General features: G+C 38.8%; 1 protein-coding gene across 1 annotated transcript; it reads left to right on the plus strand.

Moving 5' to 3' along the window:
- The first annotated feature begins 14,384 nt into the window (after positions 1 to 14,384).
- On the plus strand, positions 14,385 to 19,392 carry LOC141588441 (uncharacterized). The gene is made up of 4 exons (XM_074409883.1): positions 14,385 to 14,438; positions 17,041 to 17,316; positions 17,758 to 18,336; positions 18,430 to 19,392. Exons 1-4 carry the CDS (start codon positions 14,385 to 14,387, stop codon positions 19,390 to 19,392), a joined length of 1,872 nt encoding a protein of 623 aa, XP_074265984.1.
- The last annotated feature ends 1,152 nt before the right edge of the window (positions 19,393 to 20,544 follow it).

Raw genomic sequence — 20,544 nt, forward strand, 5'->3', positions numbered from 1 at the left:
GATTAATTGCATATTGTAGGTTGTTCTCATCATGTAAGCGATTCCTCTAACTTCATTGCATTTTGATTTAATTACTTTTGCATTTTTATGAGGTAAAATTGAATTTAGGGTTCGAAAATCCGTTGTTAGTCGAATTTTTCGACTTTAATTGTGTTTATTGCCCTCGTTTATCTTGCTTGATGATCAACCCCAATTCCTCGCTGTTTGTGGCACCTCTTTTTCGAATTTTCCATGATTTTTGCGATATGGGTTCAGGACAGTCGAAAATTTCGACTGTCATTTTGGTTATTGCTGCTGTAATTTGTCTAATTGGCCTCCTTGTTGCTTAATTGCTGCTGTTTTAGACTGTTATCACCCCTGTCGATGCTTAACATGCTTCAAATTCGAATTCTGTGCGAAATTTTCGCGATTAGAAGTGCCTCGATCAATTTTCGATTATCGACGGTTCATATGCTTCTTTGACTTACTTAACCTCAGTTGACGCTTACATGCTGTTGTTGTTGTTGACTGTTATGCCCGCCTTATCGCCAATTACATGCTGCTATTCAAATTTGTTTGAGGAATTATTGGGATTTATGTGCTATAGGTCAAAAATTTTCGAATGGTAGGGGAGTTTTTCTGGTTTAACATGCTGATTTCCTGCTGTTTTAGCCTCTGTTAGCCATTGTTATCTTATCATATCCCCTGCCCCTTGTTACAGGATGGAGTCTAGCTCTCTACCTTCTACCAGCTCCACTTCTAGCCCGTCTTTGTCTGAGACAGTGGCCCCTGCTGCTGCCGCTGTCTCCACTTTAGTGACTACCGCAGCCCCAGTGTTCCTAGTTTCAGCTGCGGGTACAGTTTTTGCTCCAGCTAGCTCTGCTGCTAGCTCAGTTCAGGCTGCCACTTCCTCTACGGTCACCACCACTGCTAGCACTGCTAGTTCTTCTTGATGGTGGCCATAGCAGCCCTACTCCTACACCAGCCCACCCTTTTACTTCATGGTGGACTCGCCAAGCCCAGTTGCTTCAGGCGACCCTGTCCCTCGCTCCGTCACTTTGCACGGGCTACTACTTCGGGTTCCGAGGCCGGTCGTGAGATGGATCTCGCTCTGCGCCACCCCCCCACCTCTTACTTCTCTGCCACCTTCACCGCTTCTACTTCACGCACGATCCACGGTCAGGGGACATTTCCCTCGACTCTCACCCAGATTATCCGCAGGTACATTTTGTTAACGCTTTACATCGTACGAAATTTTATAACCTGTTAGGCTGTGTGCACGTTCCTTCCTCTTTTCTAGAGAAAACGGCACTTGTTAGACTCGGCATTTACGAGTCGGTTTGTGACTTACTGCGGGCCACGGGGATGGCCGGGCTCATCACTATGAGCGGCCGCACTTTTTCGGGCCGAGCCTCGAGTTTCTCAGCTCCTTTACCTTCTCCTCAGGGGCACACGATGCTGACCCCTCTAGTTCTTCAGTGTCCTTCCGGTTGTTTAACCGGACCTTTCCTATGACCTTAGGGGAGTTTGGTAGGTTACTTGGCCTTACCTCTACGGGCGCAGTTGCCGCCCCTAGGACGGTCTACCGTCAGCTCTGGAGAGCCCTGGCCCACACCACTTTTCAGAAGCGAAAGCTCCAACAGGTCCACCTCTTCGCTGTCCGTTATTTCCTTAGACTGATGGGGAGCACTATTTTCAGCCGAAAGGAGCCGAACAACATCACAAACACCGAGCTCTCCATCCTGGGCGGTTAATTGAACATCGACTGTGAGGGTCCCTTTGCCCTCAACATAGCTTACTTGACCGCCCAGTACCTTCAGAGCCAGGGAAAGAAGGAGACGGGAACCATTGCCTGCGGTGGCATAGCCACCATTCTTGCCCGTTCCCTCATCCCCGTTTGGCCTCGTGACCTGCAGTACCTCCAGGGAGAGAGGCTACTGAGTCTGGATGCCATGCTTTCTCAGCATTGGCTTACCCCAGACTACCAGACATGGAAGATAGACGGCTTCCTGTCTGTAGACTTACCTTGTGAGACTCTCCCCCGTCTAGAGCCCCTTCCTACTGTTGTTAGGGGCGCCCGCCTTCCACCACTGCCTGACCTTCACCTTCCACGTCGACCACCTCCTGATGCACCCGCCGCCAAGAAGCGGCCTCTTGAGACCGGAGAGGGGTCTACACCTTCAGGGAGCACCCAGCCATCCACGGCTGCTCCCGCTCCGACCCCTACTCCCACTACTACTACCACTCCCACTGACCAGACACAGACTCAGCCGGACCTACCGGCTACTTTCGTACCACCTCCTCCCTTTGTGGCGCCCGCGGTCCTAGACCAAGGGGGTGTCGTTTACAGTTTGTTGCTTGAGGTTGCAGCGCGTCAGGCTCGTATGGAGAGGGACTTGGCTCTAGCCTTGCACCCTCTATACGAGTACCACTTGTAGCGACACCGACCGATCCCAGAGGGGTGGCCACACCCTTCCTTCTTCCGGTACCCACCTGAGGGGTACCCAATGTCTGAGGAGGAGGAGGACGAGGACCCGGAGGTGGCAGTGGAGAAAGCTCGAGCTGAGGAGCAGAGGAGGAGAGAGACCCGGAGTACACGGTGGTGGACGACGACGGTGTCGACGACGACGAGTAGCTACTAGTCTACTCACTTCCCCAGTTTTCTGGCTGGTTTGGGGAAGTTCGTATTTTGTATGTCTCTTCTTACTCTTTTATTTTGTCTCCTTTTATTTATTGTTTTTATTTTCTTTTGGTTGTATATTCCCATTTCCCCGTATATATCTGCTGGTGTATGCTGGAGGACAACGAGGGCGTTGTCCGTTTTGGTTTGGGGAGGGTATTGCATCCTTTTGAGTCTGCATTTGCATCTGTTTTTGCATTCACGTTTATTTTTCAGCTTGCATTGTTGTTTATTTCATTAAAAATACAAAAATCCAAAAAATTAGAAAATTTCAAAAAATCAAAAAAATTTCACGTTTACTTTTGCATATAGGTTGAGTCGGAACGGTAGATTTCCATGATGATAATGCACTATAACTTGTCTTTTTGCTTAAGCCTGGCATTTTATTGATAGTTACTAGCTTTGTCATACGCATAGTCTACGAGTTTCTGTTCAAATATAGCTGACTGTTTAGACTTGACATGATAAATTGGCAAACTACTTGAAAATTCTGAGTTTTAGAGCCATAACTGGTGACATTCATGACCAGTTCATTAGGAATTGAGAGTAGTACTCCTTGCATAGCATGTTCATCTTTTTTGCACTTTTATGACATTCAATTTCTCGTTAAATGCACATATTCGGGTTTGTGGTTGGTGTCACATGCAGGGAGGTGCTTGCAAATTTCCCCTTTCTTTCTATTTTTCACCCATTTAGCTCCACATTAGCCAAATTTGCCTTTTTGACCCATTAGCTACATTCCAAATTAAGCCTGCCTAGTCAAGCTAGTTAGTATGTTCTTTTGGGTATGAGTTTTCCGGCTGCATTTTGGCCCGTATTTCTTGTTTTGGAGTTGGTGCTGGTATAGAGAAAGGAGAAAAAAAGAAAGAAAAGAAGAAATATGAAAAAGAAAAAAAAAACGTGAAAGTGAAAGTAAAAAAAAATGATCAAAAAGAGCTGGAAACGTGAATCAGAAAGAAAAAAAAAAGAGGTTTGAAAAAAAAAGAGTTGTTTTAATTCAGTTGGTTATTTCAGACGGTGTTTGAAAAAGGGAAGTTTGTGACCGTCTGACTCCTCCATTCTTATTCTATATTTTTGAGGAGATTGTGTTTGAGTTTAGTGAGCTTTGTGCCAAATGAAGGGCACTTGTACTTAGTTTTTCAGTCAGTTGAGATTCGGATGTTTTTATTATGGTCCTGTTAGGAACTAGCTTGACGCTTTTACCTCCACATTTTCATAACATGTTTTGCCTTTCTCACCTGAACCTCACTATTCCCAATTTATTTGTAAGCCCTCGGCTGTGACGGACATTATTGGTTGGAGTGTGTGCATTAGTACTTGAATTGTCTTTCATTTTTGGTTGCATGCATGCTATGTAGGTCGCAGTTAGGTGAGTGACTGCCTTTTCTTCTCTCTTTTACATATTATTCACCCTTTGCTTCATGAAAAAAGAGTGACCACGAGAGAGTCCGATTTTGTTGGTCTTGCAAGGTCGATAGGTTGGCTATATTTCTGAACAGCTTATAATTCGGTTGCGTATTGACTGCTTAGCTTTAACTGTTAGTTTCTGTTGCATTAAATTGGTTCAAGTAGACAAGTTAAGCTAGCTCTGAGTTATCATTTCCGTTCCATTAGTTTAGTTTTGAGTTTACTCGAGGACGAGTAAAGGTTCGGTTTGGGAGATTTGATACGTGCTTTTTATATAGTCTTTTTAGCCTATTTCAGCACGTATTTCTATGCATTTTTATACTGTTTTTATAGTATTTTGCCCCGAATTGGCTACTTTGGTTCGTTTTGTCCATTTTGTAGAAATGAACGCGAAAGTAGTGGAATCGTACTCTTTTTCGTCCTTTTTGCATGCATTTAGAGGAGACGGGATTTCCCAGAGTGAGATACTACGTTTGGAAGCGTCATGGCATGGATTACGAGGCATTTAGGCGCGAACTTGAGCTGAAATGAAGACAAAGTACTCGATCGAGCAGTTTCACCACTCGATCGAGTGGTTTCTACGTCCCAAGGTGGTCGATCGAGTGGTTTTCCACTCGATCCTTAAGCTGCAGAAAGATGGGTTACTCGATCGAGTAACTTTCTACTCGATCGAGTAGATGCTGTTGAAGATTTACTCGATCGAGTGGTTTTAATCCACTCGATCGAGTGGTTTCACTATTATGGGCTTCTAAACAGCCCGTGTTATGTTTATTTTCGCAAAACTTAATTACTTTGCTATTTAAGCACGCTTTACTAGGTCATTAGGATCTATCTTTTTCACTATCAAACTTTCTACTGTAAACTTTACTGCGTTGCTTATTTTCCCTTCACTGTTACTTTATTTCTTGGGTTATTTTGCTCGGATTCGATTGTTATTTACGCCGGATTCGCAAGATTGTAATCCTCTTCTCTTTTCTTATTAATAATTAATCTTCTGTTGCTTTAATTTCTTGTTTGCTCTATTTATTCTTCTGCCCTAATTTCTCTTTTATGCAATTTTATTGTTATTTCATTATATTTACTGCTGGAATATTATCTGCTGTTAGTTTAATTAGCGACATGAGTAGCTAAACCCCTTTCATGTTGGGATTAGGGGGTCTGCGGTAGGAATGTGACGATGTAGTGAATGATTTAGATGAATTGATTACAAGACTCTGTCACCATAGCAATTTAATTGTATTTATTCGACTTAGTTGAGTGCACACTTCTGAGTTAACCTTTAATCTGGCTAAAATTAATCCTAGATCGAAAGATTGGACTAAATAGGCCTGCTATGAACAGTAGAGTACCCTGACGAGAATGAAAGTTAAGTTAGTGGTATTTTAGGATAGAAAGTGGACCGAAAGGACCTTTCAACATCCGTATTACGTTAATTCGTCTGAGTCATTTACAGCTGAGTCACTGGACTACCGTAGTGAACCGAAATCCTGACATGTCCCTCTCTATCTGATAATTTTATCCTTATTTCTCTACTTTTATTGCTCTTGCCTTTATTTCTCCTTCCTTTAAAACTCGTAGTTTAGATAACAAATCAAACACCCCCCTTGTGACCAAATAGACAGACTTCTATAAATACCTTGCCTCCCTGTGGAGACCGACCTGACTTCCCTAGCTATATAGTTAGTTTAGTTAGTTTATCTTGTATATCTTACTTAATATATTTGTTTATGATAAAAGATATTCTTGTTATAGAAAATCTTATCATATCTTAGAATTTATAGTAGACATAATAATTGAATAGATTATATTCTGTCTTTTGGAATATTCTTTATTATCTTTTAGGCTTTTAGGAAAGAAATAATAGAAGATATGATTTGTTAACATATCTCCTATTTTCGGCCATTAGGGTTTCTTGAAACCGAGTTGCCTTATTCTTTCCTTCCTATAAATACTTTGCTCTTTGCAACATTTAACATAGAGACCTTAAGCATAAAAATTGATTTTATTTTTTATCAAAGCAAAACCGTGTATTTCGAGTAGAAAAACGTTTTGCTATTTTTTCAAAAGGTCATGTGTTTTAAACTCGTATATTCATTTGTTAAATTATTGTTATAAGATAATAGTGCTCAATAGATTTCTTACTTGTTCATTAACGTGAACCTTTGCAAGAATCATTAGTGCTTTCTTATTAGCGTAAGTTAGTCACTCGAGTATTTAACGGTACTCATTGAATTACAGTTAGAGTTAGTTGTACGAGTTGAGTTAGTAAATTTGTAATCCGTAGAAAGGTACTAAATTTATTAATCGAGAATAGTGGACGTAGGTTTCGATTTGTGAAACTGAACCACTTCAAAAACCGTGTGTCTCCTCTCTTTCATTCTTTCGTTTACTTTGTTTTAATTGTTCATTAGTTGATTAGTTAAAGTTTAATCAATAAACTTTAAATAATCAATTATATACACATAATCTAAAAAGCTTTCAAAAGTTTTAAATCCTCAATTCCCCCCCCCCCCCCTCTTGAGTATTTTGGATCGATAGACTCTAATTAGTATCAGAGCCTCGTGCTCTTGATTGCCTAACCGCAAAGAGGCTGATCTATCTTGTTTTTATTTATCTTATCGTTTTATATTCCGCTGCCTATCACGTGATAAATGGATTCCAAATATCTCAAGTGTCCCGTCTTTGATGGGATGGATTGTGGAAAAACATGATGACTCCTTATGTGAAAGGTCACGATTGGGAGTGCTGGAGGATTATCCAAAACGGACCGCACAAAATTTTTGTAGCATTCGAGGAAGGCACTACCTATGAAAAGAAAGAATAGGACTATGTCGAGGCCGACTACAAGAAGGCCGAAAAGAACTCCAAAGCAATAAGTCTCCTACAAAACGGAATGACGTCTACAGAGTTTGATCGGTTTTCTTCGTGCTCTACGGCCAAGGAGATATGGGATGGGCTTGAACTAGCTTATAAAGGTACATCCATTGTTAGGAAGCATCGAATAGATTTGCTTATGCAAAAATATGAGCTATTCATTATGGAGCCTAATGAGTCCTTAGATAGTATGTCCGCAAGGTTTTCAAGCATCATAAACGAACTGAAAAACCTAGGTAGGAAATTCAGTACCGAGGACATTGCTAGAAAGGTTCTTAGGAGCCTGACTAAGAAGTGGCGTGCTAAAGTCACTGCAATGAAGGAATCACAGATCTTGAAAAACTACCTTATCAAGAACTCATCGGTGCTCTCATGGCCCATGAAATTACTCTTAACAAAGATGACGCTGAACCAAGCCGAAATAAAAGTATGGCCTTGAAGAGCAAAGAAGTTGACTCTGAATTAGAGGATGAGACTGTTTTGTTTGCACGCCGCTTCAAAAATAAAATATTTCGAAACAAACAAACAAAATCATCCTACAACAACAACAACAACAAGTCATCCAACAAAAAGGTTATAGAATCAAAGTCATCTTTCGCAAACAGAGGTTGCTTAAAGTGTGGAGAATCTGATCATATGATCAAGGATTGTCCAAAATGGGAGAAGATCAAGGACAAGACAAAACGCGAGAAAACAAAGAGAGAATTCAAACAAGTAATGATGGCTTCATGCTGGGGAGACCTTGACTCAGAAGATGACGAGGGATCTGAAGACGACGAAGTAGCCAACCTTTGTCTCAGCAGTGTTACTCTTGACCTAATCTCTGACAGCGACGATGAAATCACGAACACTCTCTCAAACTATTGCTTTCTCGGAGAATCAGACGAAGATGACAATGAAGAGGTAAGTTATCTAGAACCCAAAAAACGTGTTAAGAAATTGTCTAAAAGTGCTTTAATTGAATTCTTTGAACAATCTCTCGATAAGTGTCACGAACAGGACTTGGAGCTAAAAGATCTAAAGGAACAGATTCTCAAAATTCCAGAAGAGAATCATACTCTGAAGGCCAAAGCTAAGAAGTTAAAATCTAAGGTTATAGCTGAGAAAGCAACAACGCTAGATTCTACTATGGCTGAAAAGAAGGAATTAGAGTCCAAAGTTATAGCTAATGAAGCTATAACTTCAGACCTAAAGCTTAATATCAAGCATCTTCAAGCCAAAGTTATAGCTAATGAAGCTATAACTTTAGAACTTAGAAAAGCCAAAGAACTTTTGGAAACTAGGATCACATCTGATGAAGCAGTGATCTTAGACCAAAAGAAAGAGATATATTCCCTCTCAAAGCAATTAAAGGAATCTAAGACCGATATGATCAATGTTAAGAAACAACATTCCGATGTTGTATTTATCCTTAACAAACGATTCCAAGACTTTCGTGATAACTTTAAGAAAGATAATGATGTAGATCACACGAAATGTCAAGAAGAGATTAAAACCCTAAAGGATCTACTCTTACATGCTAGGAAGGTCCATGATAAGTGGGAGGATAGCACAAAAGTCCTAAACTTCCTAACCGAACAATCTGACAATAATATGAAGATGGGGTTAGGACATGAGTGTTATAGCCGTAGAGATCACGCTAAATGCAAATCAACACCTTTGGATTTTGATTTCAGAAAAAGGAAGTATGCTGATCTTCCTGAATATCTAATTTGCAATTACTGCGGTCATACGGGTCACATCCAAAACAACTGTGTCAAAAAGGCTCATGATATACGAAAAAATGCTGATCATGCTAAAAATGTCGACACAGTTGTCGAGGATGATGAAACCCCCATAAATGAACCTAAAGAAGAAAAGAACAATAAATTTCGTTGGTTCTATGACATGGCCTTCGACTACACCAAGAAACCTAGCACTTCACAAAACCCTTGTCGACCTAAACCTAGTAAACCTGTTCACAAGGAAAACAGGCATGATAGACCTAGAGAAATTCCTAGACCAAGTGAAAACCCTAAACCTAGAACTTCTCCCAATCAAAATAACCCAAGGGTTAGAAAATTGGTTATTAGACAAGTTTGGGTTCGAAAGGATTTAGTATATAGAGTAACTAATCATAAGGGACCCAACTTAGCTTGGGTACCTAAAAACTGTATCTAATCCCTTCTGCAGGAAGTAGTGAAAGAAAAAAATCAATGGTATCTTGACAATGGATGTTCAAGATACATGACTGGAGATAAGAATCTATTTCTTTCTCTCAAGCCCTTCAACGGAGAAAAAGTGACGTTTGGGGATAACAAGAAGGGAAAAGTAATCGGCATTGGCAAAATCGGAATTTCTAAGTCTCACACGATCAGTGATGTCTATCTAGTGTATGGTCTTAAGCATAACTTGCAAAGTATATCTCAACTGTGTGACAAAGGTAACAAAGTTGTTTTCCATACTAATAGTTGTCGCATTATTATTGAAGGAACTAGCAATGTTATTCTTGAAGGCCACAGGAAAAGGAATGTATATATGGTAGATTTAAAAGCTGTGCCTACTAACTCTTTCTCTTGCATGAAACTTACACTTGATCATCCCTGTTTATGGCATAAACGGTTTGGTCACATTAGCTCACTAACCTTGAACAAACTCAAGAAGTGGGACTTGGTTGAAGGGTTACCTAAAATCAAGTTCGACCAAGAAAAGATGTGTGATACGTGTGCCAGATGCAAACAAGTAAGATCATCATTCAAACCTAAAAGAGTAGTAAGCACAAATCAAGCCTTGGAATTAGTACACATGGATTTATGTGGACCTATGAAGGTAAGGAGTAGAGGAGGATCAAGGTACGTCTTCGTTCTTGTAAACGATTACTCAAGGTATGTATGGCCTATCTTTCTTCATTCAAAAGATGTAACATTTGATGAATTTGATTGTCTTATTAAACGTGTTCAAAACAAATATAAGACTAATCTTCTATTCGTACGGATCATGGCACCGAGTTTGACAATCAAGCTTTCATAGAATATTGTAGAGTTAATGGTGTAGGGCATAACTTCTCTGCACCAAGCACTCCTCAACAAAACGGTGTTGTTGAACGTATGAATAGAACTTTAGAAGATATGGCTCGTACAATGCTTTTGTGTAGTGGTAAAAACCTCATAACTTTTGGGCTGAAGCCATTAGTACTTCTTTCTACATCCATAATCGTGCTATGATCCGACCTATTCTTAAGAAAACCCCCTACGAACTCCTTAGAGGTCGAAAACCTAATATCTCCCATCTTCGTTGCTTCGGGAGTAAATATTTTGTTCACAATAACGGTAAAAACCGGTTAAGTAAGTTCGACCCTAGGAGTGATGAGGCGATTTTCATAAGATACTCAGATCATAGCAAGGCTTACAAAGTCTTCAATAAGAGAACTCTTTGTATTGAAGAAAGTATCCACGTTATTTTTGATGAAGATAACGTGTATGATAAGCCTTTACAGGATGAGGAAGAAGACTTGGATGAACCCGACTTTCGTCTTTCAAGATACTATCCCCCGGAATTAGAATTGGAGGATAATGAGATTGAGGGAACAAGTGATGAACTTGATCGTTCCTCAAAAGATTAAAAGGAGAAAACCAAAGTTATAGTTGATGATATTATAACATTGACTCAAAATAAGGACTCCCAAACTAATGTTATAGGTGATGTTACTATAACATTGGATCCAAATCAAGGTGTAGAGTCCGAAGTTATAAACGGCTCTACTATAACACCTGGATTGGATTCAGGGGGAACTTCCTCCAATTCCGATCCAAATGAAGTTGGGACAAGCTCAAATAACGATGAAGAACCAAGTACCTCAACAAAGTGGAAATACAAGAGCTCACACCCAATGGACAATATTCTAGAGAATATTAAGAAGGGTGTTCAAACTAGACGATCCTTGAATAACTTCTGCTCTTTTTACTCTTTTCTATCCATGATCGAACCAAAAATATCAATGAAGCTCTTGCTGAATCAGATTGGATTATAGCTATGCAAGAAGAGCTACAACAGTTCGAACGAAACAAGGTTTGACACTTAGTTCCTAGACCAAAGGATCGATCTGTCATTAGAACAAGACGGGTCTTTAGGAACAAACTAGATGATGTCGGAGTCATTATCAGAAATAAAGCAAGATTGGTGGTTCAAGGTTATAATCAACAAGAAGGAATAGAATATGACGAGCCTTTCGCACTTGTTGCTCGTCTTGAAGCTATTAGACTTCTGATAGCATTCACAGCACATAAAGGACTGAAGCTCTTCCAGATGGACGTCAAGACAGCATTTCTGAATGGGTATTTACAGGAAGAGGTCTTCGTTGAACATCCCCCCGGATTTAAGAATACCAAATTTGAAGATCACGTCTTCAAGTTGGATAAAGCTTTATATGGATTGAAACAAGCACCTAGGGCATGGTACGACAGATTATCTAAGTTTCTACTTGACAGTGGATTCAGTAGAGGATCCGTTGATAAAACCGTATTTCTAAAATCTGAGGGTTCTGACCTTTTGGTTGTTCAAATCTACGTTGATGACATCATCTTTAGATCGACCAACCGAAGCCTATGCAAATATTTCTCTGAATTAATGACTTCCAAGTTCGAAATGAGTATGATGGGAGAATTGAAATTCTTCTTAGGACTGCAAATACAACAAACTGATGAAGGCATTAAAATTCATCAACAGAAATATATCAAGGAATTAATTCGAAAATTAGGAATGGAAAATTCCCATGCTATGCCTACTCCAATGGTCGAGAACAAGAAATTGACATTAGATGAAGACGGTAAATCAGTTGATGAAACTACTTACCGTGGGATGATTGGGTCACTGTTATATTTGACTGCAAGTAGACCCGATATTATGTTAAGCGTATGCATTTGTGCGAGATATCAATCATCTCCCAAAGAATCGCATATGACGGCCGTAAAACGAATTTTACGATATTTAATTGGAACGGCCAAGCTGTATTTAAGGTACCCGATGGAGTGTAATTTCGATCTAGTCGGATATTCCGATGCCGACTGCGCAGGATGTTCTCTAGACAGAAAAAGCACGTCGGGTGTTGCCACATTCGTCGGACCGTGTATTATTACGTGGGGATTGAAGAAGCAAAATTCGGTTGCCCTCTCAACTGCTGAAGCCGAATATAACGCTGCAGGACTGGTATGTACTCAATTATTATGGCTTAAGCAATAATTACGTGATTATGGTATTGACGTAGGATGTATTCCAATTTTATGTGATAATACTAGTGCAATAATAATTTCTAAAAATCCCGCACAACATTCACGTACTAAACACATTGAAATAAGACACCATTTTATTCGAGACCATGTTGAGAAAGGGAATATAAAACTTGAATTTTGTAGTACGGAAAAACAATGGGCAGACATTTTGACAAAATCGTTAGCTAGAGAATGATTTGAGACTTTACGGTTGGAAATTGGTTTAATTGGTGGTACCTAAGCTTCTGTATATGTTTAATTTCCCTACGACTGACTAGTTTAAGTTAAGATTGTATGACTGTGTCCGTATATTGCGTTGCATGAATAATTTCGTTTATAGGAAAATATTTATCATAAATTCTATTTGTTATTTAGAATTTAATTGTTATACAAACTTTATTTTTTTTTCAAGATACACCATATTTTTATTTTTCCAAATTGCACAAAATTCTCCTAAAATAGCTTCACAAAATTATACGTCTTATGCTCTTTATTCCTAAATATACTTCAATTAATCATCCTTTCCGTATCTTATCTTTTACCATATTAATTTGATCACCTAACATCCTATTCCTACTTTAATTCTTATCACTATTTGACACTTACCATAATTGATCACCACTTGCCTAAAACCTAGACCGAGCCTTATAATTACCCCCCTACTTTGTCGTGTAAACCATTACCACACCCCACTTACATACTTTTTCTCTTCTCAAAAAATTACCACAATCTCATCATCACCTTCTTCACTCAACCATAAACATCACCATGAATTCACAACCTGCAAAAACCCGATCATCAACCCGGTATCAACAAAGCCGCCACTTTCACAAGCCATCATCACCACTACCATCTCATGATTTTAATTCTTCTAGCTTTCCTTCACGTCAACCAAACTTATCTACACCCCTGCTTCACGGTCGGGACAACACGGTGTCTGAGGGAAAAAGACGCCGCATTTTTAAAGGGAAGAATAAGGTAGTTGTTGATGAGGGTAACGATATTGAGGAACCCGAGGTTATTGTAAGGAATGGTGTTGCACGAACTTTACTCCGGGATGTTTCGAAAACCGCAACAAAAGAAGGGTTAAATCGAGTCCGTTTGACTCATGACGAAAGCATCCTTGTTTCTCGTGTCTTGAAGTGTCTATACATGAAGGAAGGTGTTATCCCAAATCTTGGTTGGTTAATGTTCCCGCCCTTAAATTTTTTATCGATTTTCTTGATTTTCAAGGGTGGAGTCACATTAGTCAATTTTCGAGTCCAATTTATCCGGTTGAAGTTGATCAGTTCTTTGCTATTGTGTCGATTAAGAAAGGGGTCTTGCATGCATTGGTTAATGGTGTTGATGTGACGGTTTCTGTTTCGGATTTTTGCTCTGCTTTTTCGGTTCCCGATGACGGAATTGAAATTAATCCGAATCTTGAATGATCCAATGTTATTAGTGACAAGGAGTTGTTGGTTAAAAAGTATTTTGAGGAAGTTGGGACGGACGGTGGGAACATTGTTGTTCGTCCTCTCTCGGCAAAAATTAAGTTCCTCTTAAACTTTCTTTGGAATAGAGTTGTGCCGAGAAGGGGAGGACGAGACAAGGTTTTGAGGTATGAGGCTATTATTATCTACTCGTGGTTGGAGGGACAAAAAGTAAATTTAGCGAGTCTTGTTTTGCATCGTATAGTCCAAACAAGTCTCACGGTTACCAAGGAGAAATTTAGTACAATAATCGACCTTCCATAGGAGATGTGGGTGTCTCGGTTGTTAGAAGTGAAACATGTGGTGGGACAGTATAGCTACGGTGTAAGTGCAAAGGATTGTATGTGTAATCGCTTGATTAAGCTAATGGGTCTTATAGTTGATGGACCCGAGTTATTACTTGTCAAGGATGTTGAGAAAATTCCGAGTGATTCGGGTTTGGGTACAATTGAGGCAAAATTGGAAAGTTTTATGACTACTTTAATGGAGAAGTTTGAGGAACAATCCACTAACTTGGCTACGGTTTTATCGCAAGTTGGACCATCACGGTCTCTAGAGTCGGGTTTGGATGCTTCTCGGGTTTATGCGTGGATGGGTGAGGTGGATAAGAGGTTAATGGGTTTTGAGAGGAAATTAAAGGCCATCCGTGGGGAAGTGTTCCCACATGGAGATCGTCTTACCTTTATCACGAGTTAAGGCGGTGCTTTGGTTATGCATGGAAAAGCTATGGCAAACGATCAATCACTCACATTGGAGGCGACTAAAGCTTTGTCCTTGAAGGTACTCAACTTTGAACGAAGTCTTCAAAGTCTTTCCCAACTTGTGCGGAGCTCTTTTGATCGTCTTGATGCCTTGGAGTATCGTACTCGACCCGACTACGTGAACCCATACAAAACCCGCAACATTTGACCTTCCCTTGCCTTACCTTAATTAGCTCTTTCTATTTTTAGCTTTCTGTTTCCTATTCTAGTGGTGTGTTTTCCAAACTTAAATTCGGCCCATTTTGGCTTATACTTGTGGATTATGGCCCAAGTATCACTTTAAAGATGTGTTTCATTCGGCCCGTTGGCACTAACATGTTTTCTTAAAGTTTGTATGATCATTAATCCTCTAGATGCTTATAGTTATGCGTGTTAAGATTATTCTCTATGACGTTTTATCTCTTGTCTCGTCTTATATTATTCTAGTCATTTTAGTTTTGTTCTTAACTTTTCGATGATGTCAAGAGGGGGAAAGAACGTCTATGGTAAGCATCTACCTGAGCTTGCTCCTTGTCAAGACCAATTGTCTCTTAAAGTCCTTAAAGTTTCGATTTTTTTTGTTAATCGTCTTGATCTTGCGTTGATCTTTATTACTAAGATGACGGTATTATATTGAGGGGGAACTCTTTACTTAGTCACAAAATAAGGAGGCTTGCCATCATCAAAAAGGGGGAATTTGTTGAACCATATAGTATATATGTTTATGTTTTGATGATGTCAAGGTGCTTTATAATTTATATACTTGTTGCGCGTAATCGTTTGTCTAAGTCTTTTAGATTCGATTTATCTAATACAAGCAACAAAGGAATTTGTGATGGAAGTATACAATAGTCAAGCCTCAATTCAAGATCAAACTATGTAAAGATTCATTCAAGATTTAGGTGAAGACGAAGTCCGTCTAAAGATTAATCAAGCTTGGATGATGACGTAGCCTATACTCAAAGATCTCCCTGAAGATTAGAATAGTATAGGTGATTATCTCGTAATGATAACCAAGAATGAGTTTCTTGAATTAGTAAAGTTATAGCTTTGCAGCTATAACATTACTAGTAAAAGAGCTCAATGTTATAGCTCTCCTACTATAACATTGAGATGCTGAGTTTATTATACACGATATATAATGTTTTAAAATTGTTTTTTTAAAATTGTTTAAAGTTTATTTTAAATGTTTTGATAAAATTATTTACTTAATAAAGCCCGATTTAGTGCGGAGTTCGGTTCCTTGTTGAACGTTGACTAGTAGTCGTTTTGGGTCAACTTATGAGTTGGACCATGCTACTAATTAGGGTTTCAACAAAGCCTCTCTTAAAACCTAAATTCTAACCCATATATTGAGCTAGGGTTTGCACGAGTCATATGAGCCGTGACATCTCGTGTAAACTAAGATGTGTTTGGTAAAGATTTTATATCTTTACATATCTTGTATATCTTACTTAATATATTTGTTTATGATAAAAGATATTCTTGTTATAAAAAATCTTATCATATCTTAGAATTTATAGTAGAGATAATAATTGAATAGATTATATTCTATCTTTTGGAATATTGTTTATTATCTTTTAGGCTTTTAGGAAAGAAATAATAGAAGATATGATTTGTTAACATATCTCCTATTTTCGGCCATTAGGGTTTCTAGAAACCGAGTTGCCTTATTCTTTCCTTCCTATAAATACTTTGCTCTTTGCAACATTTAACATAGAGACCTTAAGCATAAAAATTTATTTTATTTTTATCAAAGCAAAACCGTGTATTTCGAGTAGAAAAACGTTTTGCTATTTTTCAAAAGGTCGTGTGTTTTAAACTCGTATATTCATTTGTTAAATTATCGTTATAATATAATAGTGCTCAATAGATTTCTTACTTGTTCATTAACGTGAACCTTTGCAAGAATCATTAGTGGTTTCTTATTAACGTAAGTTAGTCACTCAAGTATTTAACGGTACTCATTGAGTTACAGCTAGAGTTAGTTGTCGAGTTGGGTTAGTAAATTTGTAACCCGTAGAAAGGTACTAAATTTATTAATCGAGAATAGTGGACGTAGGTTTCGATTTGTGAAACTGAACCACTTCAAAAACCGTGTGTCTCCTCTCTTTCATTCTTTCGTTTACTTTGTTTTAATTGTTCATTAGTTGATTAGTTAAAGTTTAATCAATAAACTTTAAATAATCAATTATATACACATAATCGAAAAAGCTTTCAAAAGTTTTAAATCCTCAATTCAACCCCCCCCCCCCCCCCCCCCTCCTCTTGAGTATTTTGGATCGATAGACTCTTCAAAGCTAAAGAAAGGGCAAAGCAAAAATTTGTTGTTTGGTTTAGATAAAGGGAAAGCTAAAGTTTGTAGTGAAGGTGGTTCTGTGTTGTCTGGACTAGGGAAAGGGAAAGCTAAGGTAGGTTAAGGTAAGAGAGTAGTTGGTGGTACAGATCTAGGAGTTCATCAAAAGAAGAGTGGAAAAGGAGGGGCTAAGGGTTGAAAACAGGGATCTAGTAGTGGTATTGAAGTTGTTGCTTCTAGTACAAGGAATAGGAAGAGAATACTGAAAGATCCTACTCCTGAAGATGAGTTTGTTGATTCAGAAGGCAAGGATAATGAAAAGGATATAAGTGATTGTTAGTGGCAGTTTAGGGAGGAAGATTTGATTGATGAAGATGCTTTGTTTCATGACAAAGAGGATGGGGAGATACTAAAGGGTGTTGAAAGTATTTTCAGTCAGTCTAAACCTGAAACTTGTCAAGCTAATGGGAAGCATATCTGGGGTATTGATGTCATTGAAGTTGCAATCAATGAAGAGAGGGATGATGATTCTGATGAACACATAAGCCTTCAGGGCTCAGATAATGATGAGGTAGATCCTTACAACACTTTTAATGAAGTTGTTGATTTGAAGGGGCCAATTGTATTAAAAGTAGGGGTTTAATTTGCCAATAGTATTGTACTGAGGAAGGCATTAATTCAACATAGCATAGAAAATGGTTATGACTATTATTATATGCATAATGCTAGTGATAGGATAACTACTCAATGCATGAACAGATGCAAGTGTGGGTGGGATAGTGTGAGGTCAAGGCACAGGTCTTTAGAAAATTGTACATGTGATCCAGAGAGTAGGTGTTACTTTAAAGTGCATGCTAGACCACTGGGTAAGGGACAAAAATTTCAGATTAAGTCTTTGATTCTTGAACATACTTGTGGAATGTCAAACTACAGTAGGAAAGTGTCTTCTGAATACTTAGTTGATAAATTTCTTGAGTTTTGGAGAACAAACATGGATTGGAAACTGAAGCAGTTCAGAGATCATGTTTTTCAAGTTTTAAATGTGTAAGTTTCATATGCTAAGTGCTGGTTAGCAAGGTCTAGGGTGAAACAGATGATTTATGGTAATGACAAAGACCAATATGCTAAGGTTTGGGAATATGCATCAGCTATTCAGAAGTATAACCCAGGTTCCTCCTCATTTGTGGTGTGTGGTGGTATTGATAGGCCACCTTTTTATTTCAAAATAATGTATATTTGTCTCCATGCTTGTAAGAAGGGATTCAAAGAGGGTTTTAGACCTATAATAGGGATTGATGGGTGTCACTTGAAAGGTGTTTTCCCAGGTATGTGTCTTGTGGCAGTTGGCAAAGATGGGAATAACAATATATACCCTATAGCTTGGGCTGTTGTTGAAGTTGAAAATACTGAGGCATGGAGATGGTTCTTAGAATTGCTTAACCATGACATAGGCAAAGAGGACGGAGGGGGTATGACATTCATGTCAGATAGGCAGAAGGGGTTGCTTGATGCCTTGAGAACTGTGGTGCCCAAAGAAGAAGTGAGGTACTGTGTCAGACACATTTGGGCTAACTTTAAGCTCAATTACAGTGGCCAAGTGTACAAGGATGCCTTATGGAATGCTGCAAGAGCAACAACAGAGGTAACTCCATAACCTCTTAGCTGCATTACTGAAATTTTTTTAAATACTAATCTAATTTGGCAGTTTATAACTAATCATTTAACATATATGCAGGCTGACTTTAACTATCACATGGATGGTATAAAGTCATTATCCAATGAAGCTTATGAATATTTGAAGGCCATACCCCCACAACACTGGTCAAGGCATGCCTTTGGGACTCAAGCTAAGTCAAACATGCTACTTAATAACTTGTGTGAGTCTTTTAATAGTGTACTGAAAGAAGTGAGAGATAAGCCCATCCTAACTCATATGGAATGGATGAGGAGATATGTAATGAAAAGAAACTTTGACAAGAGGGAAGGTGTGGTCAATTATAAGGGAAAGGTTATGCCTTATGTAAGTAAGTACTTGAAATGGGCTAGAAAAGAGGTCAGGTACAATAAGGTATTACCTTCAGAGGTGGGTGTATCTGAGGTGGTTTACAAAGGAGAGCCCATTACTGTCAATATCACTGAAAAAACATGTGCATGTAGGCATTGGGATATCACTGGAGTGCTATGTCCTCATACAGTGGCAACTCTTATGAAAGCAAGGCTGAACCCTGAGGATTATGTTGATGAGGCATACACTAAGGCAAAGTACATCAAAGCTTATGAGCCAGTTGTTGCCCCAATGCCAGGAGTGAAGCACTGGGCCAAGACTAATCTGCCTGAACCTCTATCCCCACCCATGAGAAATATGCCTGAGAGGCCATCTCTGAAAAAAAGAAGAAAAGAACCTGGTGAAGGTGGGGGCAGATTTGTGAACAGGCCAAAGAAGTCACATAACTGTAGCCACTGTAGCCAACCAGGTCATACCAAGAAGACCTACAAGAACCCACCAGCCCCTCCAAAGCAACCAGGAAGACCAAAGTCCTCAAATCCATGGACCACTGAGCAAAGGAACAATGCTGCTAAAAGAAGGGCAACACCAACAACAGCTCCAACAACAAGTACAAGTACAGCACCATCAGCAGCTCCAACAACAAGTGCTAGTCAGCCTCTTGTCATTGCAACCCAATCAGGCCAATGCTAAAACCTGTTATGTCTTGTAGTTTGATGAAACAATTATGTGTATTTGGTTGTGTTGTAACCTCAATATTGTGTTCAAACAACTTTTAATGTTTTGTAAGACATTTAAGAAGTAATGTTATGCTAATTATCAACATTTGAGAAGAGCAACAATTGTTTGTAGAAATCTTAGAATTCCTCCTTCAACTACTTGTTCAAATACTTAGTACATAGCATCTAACAACTCATGGCATTACAAGTGAATGGAAAATAGCCATGAGGCATGAAATCAACACATACAACTCACCTATTACATATCATCTACCTAACTAAATAAACTTGCTAAATGCACAATCAAGACAACAATAACTACAATCTTCACTGACATGAACATCAGTATTGATGTACAGCTATTTGTAGGACGCCAAACTCGAACTATTTCATCTTTGCCATTATTCAAATTTTCTATCTCCAACTTCCATTTTTTCCTCTCTTCTTTAACATATTGCAAATCTTCTTTCAAAATGGATACTTCACTTTTTAGGATGTTCTTCTCCTTCATTAGCTCACAAATAACATTCCTTTGCCACTCAGTTTGAGATTCATCAACCCATCTAAAAAAGTTACAACCACGAAAATTTGTTTCCGGGTTGCAAAATTTGCAAGCTTCAAATAATTGTCCCGGATTTGACTGCGTCCAAGACTTGCATCGACGAACTGGGATGCCGCAAAAAACATTTCTCTGGGACATGAGAAGAAGACCTTGACGAAGAATCTGACCTAGTCATCGACATTTCCTGAAAAAAAATCAATTCACAATTTACCCCCAAATTTATGAACCCTAATTATATATTAACAAAAATAAGATTTACAATCTGAAAATAAATGGATAGAAATTAAAGAGTGGAATGAAAGATAAATATTTACCTTAGGGAGAAGAAGATATGAAGGAAGGGCTTGTAGTTGAAATGGTGAGTGAGAGATTGAGAATAAAATGAAAGAGGTAAGATGATGAAGTATAAGAAGGAAGGGAAGAAGCAGTGAAAGCAATGAATAAGGGTATAATGGGCATGAAATCTTGAATTTGGAGGGAAATTTAAAAAGTGACCGGAATATTCTGTTTTTTTTTTTTACCGGATTTCACTTAAGGTACCAAAATGTGAACGGAGTTCACATT

The sequence above is a fragment of the Silene latifolia genome, chromosome 6, assembly GCF_048544455.1.
Source record: "Silene latifolia isolate original U9 population chromosome 6, ASM4854445v1, whole genome shotgun sequence".
Taxonomy (NCBI): domain Eukaryota; kingdom Viridiplantae; phylum Streptophyta; class Magnoliopsida; order Caryophyllales; family Caryophyllaceae; genus Silene; species Silene latifolia.

Coding starts and splice junctions, on each gene's coding strand:
- LOC141588441 (XM_074409883.1), top strand. CDS start 14,385: ATGGCAAACGATCAATCACTCACATTGGAGGCGACTAAAGCTTTGTCC. Junction 14,439..17,040: donor CTAAAGCTTTGTCCTTGAAG/GTACTCAACTTT, acceptor TGTTAGTGGCAG/TTTAGGGAGGAAGATTTGAT. Junction 18,337..18,429: donor CTGCAAGAGCAACAACAGAG/GTAACTCCATAA, acceptor ACATATATGCAG/GCTGACTTTAACTATCACAT.